We start from the raw sequence: 11,793 nt of genomic DNA on the forward strand, positions 1-11,793 counted from the left end.
CAATCTGTCTACTGGCTGAGCTAAACAATGTTGCAGAACTCTTTTTTAGACATCTATAAATATAAGAAGCCCCAGAAGAAGAAGCACAAACTGAGTATTTCAAAATATGAAAATTATGGAAAAACAAATCCGGAGTTCGTTCTCTTCTAACCGGGACTGTTTCGACATGTGGCACGACTACATGAACCTGGGCAGGCTGCTGGAGAGGCTGTGTGCAAACCAAGAGGAGGGCCACAGAGGCACCGAGGGGCCACAGACAGACAGAGTAGCACCGTGTCGGCAGGAGGAGTGCACGAGCCCGACAGGGACTGGTTCAGTCAGCAGCCTGTCGGACACGAGCTGCGGCGGCGGGACTTCCTCCACGGATTACTGCCGCTTCTGCAAGCAGAACGGAGAGACTGTACGTGTTTACCGCTCCCACAGACTGAAGGCGGAGGATGGCAAAGTCAGCTGCCCCATCCTCCGGAGCTACACGTGCCCAATTTGTGAGGCAACCGGGGACCACGCGCACACACGCCGCTACTGCCCGCGCGCGCAGGGGAAAGAGGCACTGCGGATCAGAGAGTTCCGCTTCTGGTAACCAACTAAGAGACTGAGGACGAGTCTGTATATAATTACCATGTGTTCATGTTTACATAGACTTTGTTTTCTGGGTTCTCAAAGTGTACACACACTGTTATAAGATAAATGTTGTGCGTTGTGTTGGCGTTAAAAGGATGTAGGTTACAAAGGTGTCGAGATTCTACTGCAGATTTAATTAACCTAGTTTTGATCCCCATCTCTCAAACGTTAAAAAACACAAATGTCCAAAAAAAAAACTGTTAAAACATTTTTTTTTTGGAACTGGCTTCTGTTATATGCTGTAACTATCAACAATAAATATGGGGAAAGTTAAAGATGTTGTATTGCTCTTTGTTTTGAGAAACATACAGGAAACGGAGTCTTTTTTTACCTAATAAATTCTTTTGCGAATGTTTCCAAACAAGTTAGGGCACTGTGTTAAATTATTAAAATAATGTGATGCTGTACAAAACACTGAAACCCAAACATGCCTTTAATGTGCTTTTTGGCATCAAATAAAAAAATGCAAAATAATAAAAAAAAATCCATGACATTTCTCAGTTTTAACATTAGATATTTGCACTTATTCAATTATATATGGGGTTTCAGTGTTTTACAAATCATCTGTTTTCATTGACATTTTACAAAGCTTGCCAACTGCCTTGTAAACAGGGTTGTAGATGGGCAATGTTAAATCTATCACATTAGTGCTATAAATACTTTATCATATAAAATGTACAATCCTAATTCTTACAATGTGTTAGGTGCAAAGCAATAAGTGATGGAGTGCTAACATTTGAAAAACATCATACTTTGCAAAACTACAGCGCTATAAGTCAATTTACTAATGAAAATACACAGACAAAGGTATAACTGCTTCACTACACAAAATAAACGAGAGTGGTGAGATGGGAATCAGTTGGACTGATGTGTCACTGTTTCACAACTCATTATATCACGATTATAAAAGATCAATCCTGCACACCTCCTGAGTTACAAAAGCATTGAACAAGGTGACAAACTGCTGTTACCAAACATCATTGAACAACAACTACACTGAGAACAGGTTACTTTATAGATCTTATGTCATGGGAGAATTACAACAGGTGTATACCTTATTCATAATGTCTAATATTTACAGAGTGAGATATTCTAGATATAGAATATAGAAACTACCTAAACTTACCTAACTAGAAGTAAAATAGAGTAAATAGAGTGATTCTGATTTAAATACTCACGCAACGTCAAATAAAGTATAATGAGGATCTCTAATGGATAAATATAATCAGTGACTTTCCATTATTGAGGATATAAAAACAAATATCTGATAGTTGGAGATCTTCTATCAGTCTGTTGTGGCCAGTGCACTGTTCTCTGCTGTGGTCTGCTGGGGGAGCAGCATTGGAGCTGGTGACACCAAGAGACTGGACAAACTCATCAAGAAGGCCTGCTCTGTGATAGGCTGCAAGTTGGACTCTTTTGTAGTGGTGACAGAGAGGAGGACTCTGAACAAACTGTTATCCATTATGGATAATCCTGATCACCCTCTGCACAGCCTACTGGACAAACAGCGGAGCAGCTTCTCCAACAGACTGATACAACTCCGCTGTCACAAGGACAGATACAAGAAATCTTTCTTACCGAAGGCCATAACTCTGTACAACAGCTCACCTCATGCGAGCAGAGAACTGTCATCATGATAATATCTGTCTCACTTTACTGTAATCTGTTCTGCACATGTTAAATTTACAAATTATCCCTGCACTCATGTTCACTTCATTTGTCTGTCTACTCACCGTTATATTGTATAGTTTCTGCTTATAATATGTCTGCACTCATGCACTTTAACTTATGTCAATACTGTCCATTTACAACTCTGTTTTTGCACATTTACATTTAATCTTTCATATTTCATTTACAACCATTTACAACTCTGTTTTTGTACATTTACATTTAATCTTCCATATTTAATCTTCCTATTTAAGACTAGTAATGCTTAGTTAAATCCTGGTTGTATATATTCACATTCTTATTTTTGATATTTTTTTTAGTACTTATTTACTTTGCATTTAATATTATATTATGTTTAGATTATTGTGTTTTTTTACTCATATTGTGTGTTTGGATAACCTGCTGCTGTAACGCCACAATTTCCCAGTTTGGGATCAATAAAGTAATTATATTATATTCTATTCTATTCAACTTTGGTCAGGCAAATGCAGAATTAACGGTTGATCTTTAATGTAATATGGCAACCATGACGACCAGGTTTGTTCATTATATAATTAACCAATGGCACTTGATGGCTCTTTGTAAACTTAACATGGATTGAAACAGGAGCTTAGTTTACATCTCTACTCCACAGGTCAGACAATTGACACAACATTCAAACCCAAAAGATATTCAGAAGCCTTTGACACGCTTTGATCTGGGATTCATATTCAATTCTAGGATTGACTGGTCTACAAAAGAGTGTTTCAGTCTGACCTTAGTAAAACATGGGACCTGTTCTCAGGTTTGATGGTAATCATTCAAATCCACTGTTCAGGGTGTGGTTAGGGTCGGAGACAATGCTGTTAGCAAGCCTTAACATGCTTTTATAGTAGGATGATTCATAGAGTCTCTGAAGTGGTTGGCCTACAATCTTTAAGCAGATTTTTAATTGGTGGAACAGTTTAGACTTTAAAGTAATGGACAGACCCATGTACCATGTAGTGTTACAGTGCTGCAGGACACTGAGAATCACAGAAGTCAAAAACAAGCTCCACCAGCGGAGGAAATAAATCCCTGTTTTGTCTTTTTGCAGATATATTCACTGTGGTCTTTCCAGGACAACAGATGGTTGATCATTACACCCAAGTTCTTTTTCATTATGCATAACAATATAGAGCCTTTGTGAGCATCAGATGGTAAACAGATTTCCCTCTGTTTTCTTTGTAGAAGTGTGTATTTTCATCACACAATTTACTCTTCCATTATAAAATCAATAGAAGTGAGCCTTCATTATTTAACTCAGGTACGTCATTTGAGGTTGCAATAGACTATTTCATAAAAGAAAACAGCAAAGGTCATATCTGTCGGTTACAAAAACTGATGTGATCGGACGATAAAGATGTGTTACCAAACGCGCCTGCAAAGTCCATCTGTTATGAATGTTTACAATTAAACAACCCACTTATAAAGCAGATGATTATTAACCTATAGTATAACCTATAGGAAACGTCTGCACACTAAGATGACATACAAATATGCACACGTGCTGATGAGTGATAAAAACAGTGTTACACAAGCAGTTCTACTGGATGCAATAAAAGCCTCTCCTCGACTCTGTGCTGGTTTACTCTTTCACTGCTCCTGTCCTGTTTCACACACAACACACGGTAGGCCATGTCAAAAGCTTCCTTATTCATGCTTAAAATGGTGCCAATTATTAAATGTGTTAAAAACTGCTGATCAAACCTGCTAATATTTTACATTGGTTTATATTTTACAATACTTTTGTACTATTTAGGTAACTTTTCCACAATGGCAAAACACAAAATTAGCCTTGTGGTTGCCCTTGTGCTGGCACTTCTTTTCTTCATCGTCACCATGGTGTTCACTGGTCTGGCAGCATCTGGAAAAAGTTAGTTCTGAACTTTAAGCTGTAGGAATACTATCCGATTGGTGACCTTTCAAGTTTATCAAGTTAACTTTTATTATAATGTTGCTAACTTCATCCATGTGATTTTTTTTTCCATTTCTGTCACTCAGCTCCGTTTTTGAACCCAACGGCTAATGTTTCAGACAAATTCGTGACCATGATCACACCATCAGGATGGACCTTTGTCATATGGGGGATCATCTACACCTTCCTGGCTTTGGTGTTGGCCTATGCCATCTCTGGCATCTTTAGAAAGTGAGTCACTCTTTCTGTTACTATTAAAATGTGAACTCATAAATGATGCTTATTTTAGATGGTACTGGTTTGCTGAGGTTAACCATCCACTATCCATCTCTCTTTAGGAACGCCTGTGGCTACGTGTACTGCAGCCCTGCAGTTTTGCCGCATGGATTTTTCCTGGCCTGGTGCTGCAATCTCACCTTCAACATCACATGGTTGTTCCTGTGGGACAGAACGTAAGACAGAACTATTTCTCTACCATCTCAATCAACTACAACTAGTGTGAAGTTATTTTGATAGTATTGGCTTAATCTGACAAACTAATCTAATGATTGGTGTGAATCTAAGTGGACATGTTGTGTGACCAAATCAATCAATATCTGGAGAATGCTGTTTATTTTAGAAATACAGACACTTTAAAATAAATGTGTGACTGTTCAGAGATGTGTCATCATTTCTGTCTTCTCTGAGATGTAATAGTTTTTTCAAATTTGGGATAAAGTATTGTAAAGTGTATAAAAAATATAAAATGGATCAGACTTACTGGGGATCCAGAATAAGTAGGTAAAATGAGCAGTGGGATGTATATTGTGTTGTATTGGTAAATGGACTTGAACTTGTTTGGTGCTTTTCTAGACGTCTCACTACTAAACAAGTTTGTACACTGAGGGTCACACCTACCCATTCACACCCATGAAAGAGGTTTCTATGTAAAGTGACCATCAAAAGAAACTAATCTCATTCATACACCTTCATACACCAACGACAAATAAGCAGAAGCGGCTTGCCCAAGGACACATCGGACATGCAGCTGCCAGGAGCTGGGGCTCGAACCCTCGACCTTTCAATTAGGAGACGACCGACTCCACCAACTGAGCCACAGCGGCACCTTGAATTGTATTTTATAGGAGTGGCTGTTTAAGACTGAATGGATCATATTTTCTGCAGACTGGACATACACACGATTACAATTGTTTTCTTTAAAGGATAATGCCTGCTGCTCTGGTTCTCCTCATCCTCGTTGCGCTGAGTAACTACGCCATGATTCTCTTCTCATGCCACGGCCTCCAAAGCTACGGAGCCTGGCTCAGCAAATATCACAGAGTAGACCTGTGGCTCCATCGTGTGTTGGTCAGTATCACAGCTCAAATTTATGTTCACCTACAACCTCGTCGGCCGCCCCATCCTCCTTCTCGTTTTAAAGACATTCTGCATGTATAATATCATCTTAACCATTTGTGCTGTCTGTCATGCAGGTCCAGAATGGCATTGCCATATATGCAACATGGACAACCATTGCTTCCCACGTTAACCTGACCATTGTGTTGGTGGATAGTGCAAACATGTCCCAATCGGATGCAGCTGTTCTTGCACTCTCTGTTTTGACTGTGTTGCTGTTGGTGTGGTACGTGCATATTAGAGGGAAACAAATGTACAACATCTGTTTAAAGAAGTTCATAAAATAAGATTATTTCTGTATGTGTGATCTCTTACAGGTTTATCCTGGAAAACTCTGTCCTGGACAAACATGTGAGGTATATTCTCTCCATTTACCCGTCTGTGATCTGGGCTCTGACGGGGGTGTTTGACCAAAACTATGTGGCTGCTTTTCCTTCTCGCACTAACATATTCATTGGTGAGAAACTACAAAGAAACAATCCCATTTACATCACAATCACCAAACAGGAAGTTGTACCTAAATACAGGACAGATGCACACTAACTCTTCTTTTTGATATTTTGTCTCCTCTGAAGTTTCCCTGTTGGCCATCGCCTGTGTCCTGTTTGCTGCTCGCTTTGTTTTGGTGATCTGGAAGCACATCAAAAAACCATTTTATAAAGACGTCGACCCAGATGACATGTCACCGATGGAGATCGCTGATAGGCATAAAAACATCTTTAAGTAAAAAAGCTGAACAGTTATTTCTTACATATTATTTCTTTGAGATGTATTTCTAATGCTTTGTAAATATTTATGCGTTTTCCTTTGGTGAACCTACAAATGTGATAAAAGATAGGATGTTGCAGAAGTCCAATCTTATTTTCACCTTAAAAGAATAATGCCAACATGTCGCTGTCTTTTTTGTACTTTTTGAATAAAAGTATTTTTTTTGTGAAATCATTTTTGTGGAATCATTTCCACAAAGAAAGATAACACATAAAAAACAACAAAACAAATCAAGTACAATCACATCCTCGGTGAGTCACTTGTGATGCATGGTGTAAATGACATGATAAAGAAAGCCTAATATAAATTTATTATAATTAAGACATGTGCATTGCATTAGTATAAACACCCCTCAAACTTTTCCACATGTTGTCATGTTGCCACAGCAAAATTTAAAAAAAAATTATAGTATGAGATATTGTAAAACATTTTATGGACCAAAACAAAATATTCCATAATTTTGAATTGGGTCATTTGTTGGGTTCTCAATTACTTCTCAATGAGATGAATATACATAAACAAAATATATGAATAAAAGACAGTCTTGAGATGACCTCATTCCAAAAACTCCTCAATGCCACAATACACTGACCAGTGTTCCTGCTACACCACAGCCATGCCAGCACAAATGTGGGGAATTATCCATTTTCTTTAATCTGTTTGGCTTGATGTACTGTAAGTCCTATGTATAATTTTAGTTCGAAGAGTTGTATATCTTACACATTTAGATAAAGCTGTTGTGGTGTTTTAAAACAGTCTCCCACTATGCAGTGGTCAGGGATATGCCCGAGTCCCCCCCCCCCCCCCCCCCCCCTTTTAGGTTCAACTTAAGGTTTAGTTCTGGACCTTGACCAACAATCAAACATCGTAAAGAAACAAAGACACCAGCAATAGCACATACTGTTTGTTTGTTGTGAATAACAAATATATCTGTTATATATTTGTTTAGCTACAAAGCTCAGATATATTCATCAAGTGGCCACATTTAAGGCCTTTCATATACAATAGTTTCAAACAACCTTTACTTGTGCAATGATTTTTATACCTGTTCAAAATATAAAACTACGTTTACCTAATGTTGACCTGTATGGATGCCTTTCATTCATTCCTTGAAATCAGTCATAGTTTCTTTTACGATTCACTTCACCATATAGACCTGTTTACAAGATAAGCTTTGCACGTGACGCTTGGAGTGGTCATAAAACCTTTTTGTTATACAACTGGCTTTTGTATAAAGTAGGCAGTCCCCTGTTCTGCTCACAGTTACTCTGGTTTCCCACACCGGTGTCTGCAGAGAGAGGTATGTGTGGTTTTACTTTATTGGTACTTTATCATATGGGAAGTTTTTATTTTATTTGCTGCAATCGTTTTATAACCCTGGAGGACACTCAGAGTGCCGTAGTGGCACATGAACATCCCTGAGGTTACTCAGTCTCGTCAGTAATGGAAATCAGTAATACTAAAAATGACACTTTTTAGGCTGTAATGGTGACTACATTCAAAGAAAGGTTTCAAGAGAGTTGGTGATATATGACACAGGTATATGTAGAAATGTGTAAACGGCCTTTGTACCTTTTACATTATTGTTATCACTACCTCAGGGAGGTCAGGTTCAAGTGCAGGTCATCAACATTCAAGGTGTTGAAATGTACTTATTGTATGTCCTACTCTATGCGTGTGTGAACCACAAAATCTTACCTATCTTTGCTTCATTTTAATTTTTTTAAACAGTAAACTACAATGGAAAAACATGATCCCGGACGTCTTGCTGCTGTAGTGGTGTTTGTTGTCGGCTTTGCAATAAGTTTGGTGTTCAACGGGCTCTCTGTAGTTGGGATCGGTAAGTCAAACTTTTTTTTTTTAGTGCCATTGTAAACATACTTTTTAAGGTTGTTGAGGAATCACAAATATTAGTTTGACATTAACATTCATCTCCATTCTGACTTATTATGCGACTTTTTCTCCCTAGGTCCTTATGAAACCACTACAGCCAATGTGTCTGCTGTGTTTGACACACAGATCACACCTTCAGGATGGACTTTCAACATCTGGAGCATCATCTATGTGTGGCTGATGATCATGGTTATCTACATCGTCATTGGACTTTTCAGAAAGTAAGTAAAGAAAGGCTTATTCCAAACATGACAATATCAATAAAACCTATAAGGTCAAACCTGTTTGGAAACACAAATGCAAATGTTAATGATGACTCTGATATCCCTTTTTAAAGTGCTAGATGTGGCCCATACCCTGTGTAATCGTCCGCAAAAACTAGCTGGTCTTAGAACGTGTTATAAAGAATGAGACGGACTGAACATCGGCTGTGGTTCTTTCTTCTTGCAGGAACGGTTATGGCTACGTCTACTGCAGCCCTCCAGTGCTGCCTTACGGTTTCTTCATTAGCTGGTGCATCAATCTGTGTTTCAACATCGGCTGGCTGATTGTTTGGGACAGAGGGTAAGAGTCTCCTGTATCTGTTCATGTCTCACTCCCTGTTCATTTAAGACAAGATAACCTAAGACAAGACAAGACACAAGCCATCGCTTAGGGATCCCCCACTAAAGTAAATACCAGTAGTTCAATAGAGTGGTAAAATATGATACAGAAAGTATTGGTTGTAATAAAAGGTTAGAAAAATGACAAAATGAAAAATAATGCCTGATTTTAAGAATATGTTAACAGATACAGTTTAGGATCATGGTACAGGTTGGTGGTCTACCTGCTGGGCAATGATGCCTGCCACACCTTCGCTGGTGTCTGTATGTGCAGGTGTGCTCCAGAGAGGCCGCTGCCTCGGGATGCCTCCCTGAACCGATCAATCAACCGAGACACATATAAAAATACAAGTGTCCTAACTTTTTACATATACATAAAAAAAATATGCACCAAGTATTCTAATACACAATATAACTTTGAAATTGAAAAATGTTTATAATTAATTCAATACATTTATTTAAAATGAATAGAAATAATCAAATTAAAATGTATGTATGTATGCCAGGCCGATTCAACTGGCGGCCCAGGAGCCAACTGCGGCCCGGGGTTCACATCAGACTGGCTCGCAGATCATTCCTATTTAAAAAAACAAACAAAAAACATTTATAAACAGGGGGAAAACTTGTGAATGACTTGTTGTTAAAAACAGCAGAGCACTGCCGTGTAATAGAACATCTTTGGTCCTGTGCTCGCAGCCTATCAAAAGCTTGTGTTGTTGACGGAATAAAAAAGGCTTTTGCGCACTGTACTGCTGTGGTAGGCCTGCTTGTCTGGCCCCCGGGGTCCTTAGCTTTCTGAAAATGTGGCCCCCTGAACAATATAGTTGAATAGCCCTTGTATAGGCTATTTACATGACGTATAAGAAACAGTGCAGCTATTGTCAAAGAGGGAATAATGTATGACAATGATAGCTATTTTGCATGTTTCTGTCTCCCTAAAGGATCATGATTGCTGCATTGGTTTTTCTCATCCTGGTCATCTGCACAAACTACTCCATGACTTGCTTCATCTGCCACGGACTTCATGTTTATGGACCCTGGCTCAAGAAGTACCACAACGCAGACCTGTGGTGCTACCGTATAATTGTTAGTACGACCAATCACAGAACAGTTTATGCTTGACTGACATTACATTCTATGCTTTTAATATACAGTGTGTCTATTTTCTAGCATGTACCATGTGGTTTACAGTGTTTGAAGTACAGAAACTCAATGTGAATCTCTATTTGCAGGTCCAGAATGCTGTGATGATATACACAACATGGACAACAATTGCAACACTGATCAATCTGACCATAGTGCTGACTTATGATGTTGGGATGTCTCCAACCGACGCTGCCACCATCTCCTACTCTGTGTTGGCTGTTGTGCTGCTTGTGTGGTGCGTTCACCGCCCTTGGAAAATACGTAACTGACGGTACTTACAGAATCATCGGTGAGATTTAGAAATGATGTGTCTGTGTTGTGTTTTTTCACAGGTTCGTTTTGGAAAACCTGGTCCTGGATAAACACGTGCGCTACATCCTCGTCATCTACCCCGTTGTGATCTGGGCGCTGAGTGGAAACCTGGACAAAAACTATGACGCTAAGTCACCAAGCCGCAATGGCATCTTCATCGGTAGGACTGAATACAACTCCATATCAATATTATGTTCCAAATAAGTTATAATCTCTACCATCAATCAGCTTGAAAACATTTAACCAAAACATCATTATGATTATCTGATACATTACAGGATGTGATGAGTAAAAAGGACAGTTTTGCCTCACATGTATGAGTAAACTTATTCAGATGTAACTCCTGTTTACTACATTAATATTTGTGACGACAAACCTCTCTTTAATAGTTGATTTTTCTCATTTCAGTCGTGCTGCTGGCTCTAGCCTGTGTGCTGTTTGCCTTTCGGATAGTTCTTGTGATTTGGAGGACCGTCAAGCAGCCGCTGTACGAAGACGCCAGTCCTGAAGCCATGCAACCCATGGAGAGGGCTGGGAAACAGAAAAAGATATTCCGCTAACCATTTCATGACGTAACACTCTGATACGATAGAAAACAGTGTACAGCTGTTACTGCACCATTACCTCCTACATGTTCTATTTGGAAAATCTTGACAAATACTAATGATTAATTTCTGATTGTAAAGTATGATTTTAAGTTCACTTCAGCATATTATTATTTTGTAAATACTTCAACTCTGGATGACTGATCCATGAACCTTGTATGTCTCTTTTGTAATGTATTTATTGCTAACACATATCATAAGGAGCTGATAAGGAAACTATTACAACACTGCATAGAGGCCCCACAGTGTCATAATCCACCTCACAGTATAGGCTGTATGTTGTAAACACTTCCCATAGTTCATTGTATGGTTGCTTTTTATCAATTGGCAATTTGTTTTCCAATGTTAAGTGCAATGTACTCACTTTGACATATTTTAAATAAAGTTATAGTTGTACACTTGAATAACATGAATACAAAGGAACAGCAAAAATAATGTGTACAACAAAACAACAACAAGTTCAACTGCATTATGGTATTATCAGTTTTAGATGTATGTCTCTTACTCTGTACGCTCTGTAACTTTTAGCTATAAACCAGAGGCCTATACCATTTGATGTCTTACTTTTACTTTAAATAAATGTGTTTAGCTTCAACAATGAAAAACCTGTAGGCAGCAACAGGATAAGCACTAGCTTAAGCTTAGTCCACTGCAAATAAAGTGTAAAAGAAGAATACAACAGGGGTATAAAAGTTCCTTCAGAAGTATAGTGCTTACTGTAATACAAAAGAAAACACATGAAATCAACGCACTGTGCTAACATTGCTGTAAGAATAAGGTTACAACAAAAGGTTTGAGAGGCCGGATGAGACTGGAAATTGGAGGGGTTACTGGAATTATTTAG

The 11,793-nt window shown here is 38.6% G+C and overlaps 3 protein-coding genes across 3 annotated transcripts; all 3 read left to right on the plus strand.

Moving 5' to 3' along the window:
• Positions 1 to 4: 4 nt before the first annotated feature.
• Positions 5 to 876, plus strand: nanos2 (nanos homolog 2). Its single transcript, XM_061064849.1, has one exon. The coding sequence runs from the start codon at positions 107 to 109 to the stop codon at positions 578 to 580; it is 474 nt and encodes a 157-aa protein (XP_060920832.1). The 5' UTR covers positions 5 to 106; the 3' UTR covers positions 581 to 876.
• Positions 877 to 3,862: 2,986 nt separating this feature from the next.
• On the plus strand, positions 3,863 to 6,565 carry si:ch211-161h7.5 (uncharacterized). The gene is made up of 8 exons (XM_061064843.1): positions 3,863 to 3,941; positions 4,073 to 4,186; positions 4,315 to 4,459; positions 4,567 to 4,680; positions 5,431 to 5,575; positions 5,701 to 5,849; positions 5,941 to 6,080; positions 6,199 to 6,565. Exons 2-8 carry the CDS (start codon positions 4,087 to 4,089, stop codon positions 6,348 to 6,350), a joined length of 945 nt encoding a protein of 314 aa, XP_060920826.1. The 5' UTR covers positions 3,863 to 3,941; positions 4,073 to 4,086; the 3' UTR covers positions 6,351 to 6,565.
• A 1,027-nt stretch (positions 6,566 to 7,592) lies between these two features.
• On the plus strand, positions 7,593 to 11,345 carry LOC132994474 (uncharacterized). The gene is made up of 8 exons (XM_061064842.1): positions 7,593 to 7,691; positions 8,123 to 8,231; positions 8,361 to 8,505; positions 8,735 to 8,848; positions 9,828 to 9,972; positions 10,119 to 10,267; positions 10,365 to 10,504; positions 10,753 to 11,345. The coding sequence occupies exons 2-8, from the start codon at positions 8,132 to 8,134 to the stop codon at positions 10,902 to 10,904; spliced, it is 945 nt and encodes a 314-aa protein (XP_060920825.1). The 5' UTR covers positions 7,593 to 7,691; positions 8,123 to 8,131; the 3' UTR covers positions 10,905 to 11,345.
• Positions 11,346 to 11,793: the final 448 nt, after the last annotated feature.

Source organism: Labrus mixtus, chromosome 19 (genome assembly GCF_963584025.1).
Source record: "Labrus mixtus chromosome 19, fLabMix1.1, whole genome shotgun sequence".
Taxonomy (NCBI): domain Eukaryota; kingdom Metazoa; phylum Chordata; class Actinopteri; order Labriformes; family Labridae; genus Labrus; species Labrus mixtus.

Coding starts and splice junctions, on each gene's coding strand:
- si:ch211-161h7.5 (XM_061064843.1), top strand. CDS start 4,087: ATGGCAAAACACAAAATTAGCCTTGTGGTTGCCCTTGTGCTGGCACTT. Junction 4,460..4,566: donor ATCTCTGGCATCTTTAGAAA/GTGAGTCACTCT, acceptor ATCTCTCTTTAG/GAACGCCTGTGGCTACGTGT. Junction 4,681..5,430: donor TTGTTCCTGTGGGACAGAAC/GTAAGACAGAAC, acceptor TTTTCTTTAAAG/GATAATGCCTGCTGCTCTGG.
- nanos2 (XM_061064849.1), top strand. CDS start 107: ATGAAAATTATGGAAAAACAAATCCGGAGTTCGTTCTCTTCTAACCGG.
- LOC132994474 (XM_061064842.1), top strand. CDS start 8,132: ATGGAAAAACATGATCCCGGACGTCTTGCTGCTGTAGTGGTGTTTGTT. Junction 9,973..10,118: donor TGTGGTGCTACCGTATAATT/GTTAGTACGACC, acceptor CTCTATTTGCAG/GTCCAGAATGCTGTGATGAT. Junction 10,505..10,752: donor CCGCAATGGCATCTTCATCG/GTAGGACTGAAT, acceptor TTCTCATTTCAG/TCGTGCTGCTGGCTCTAGCC.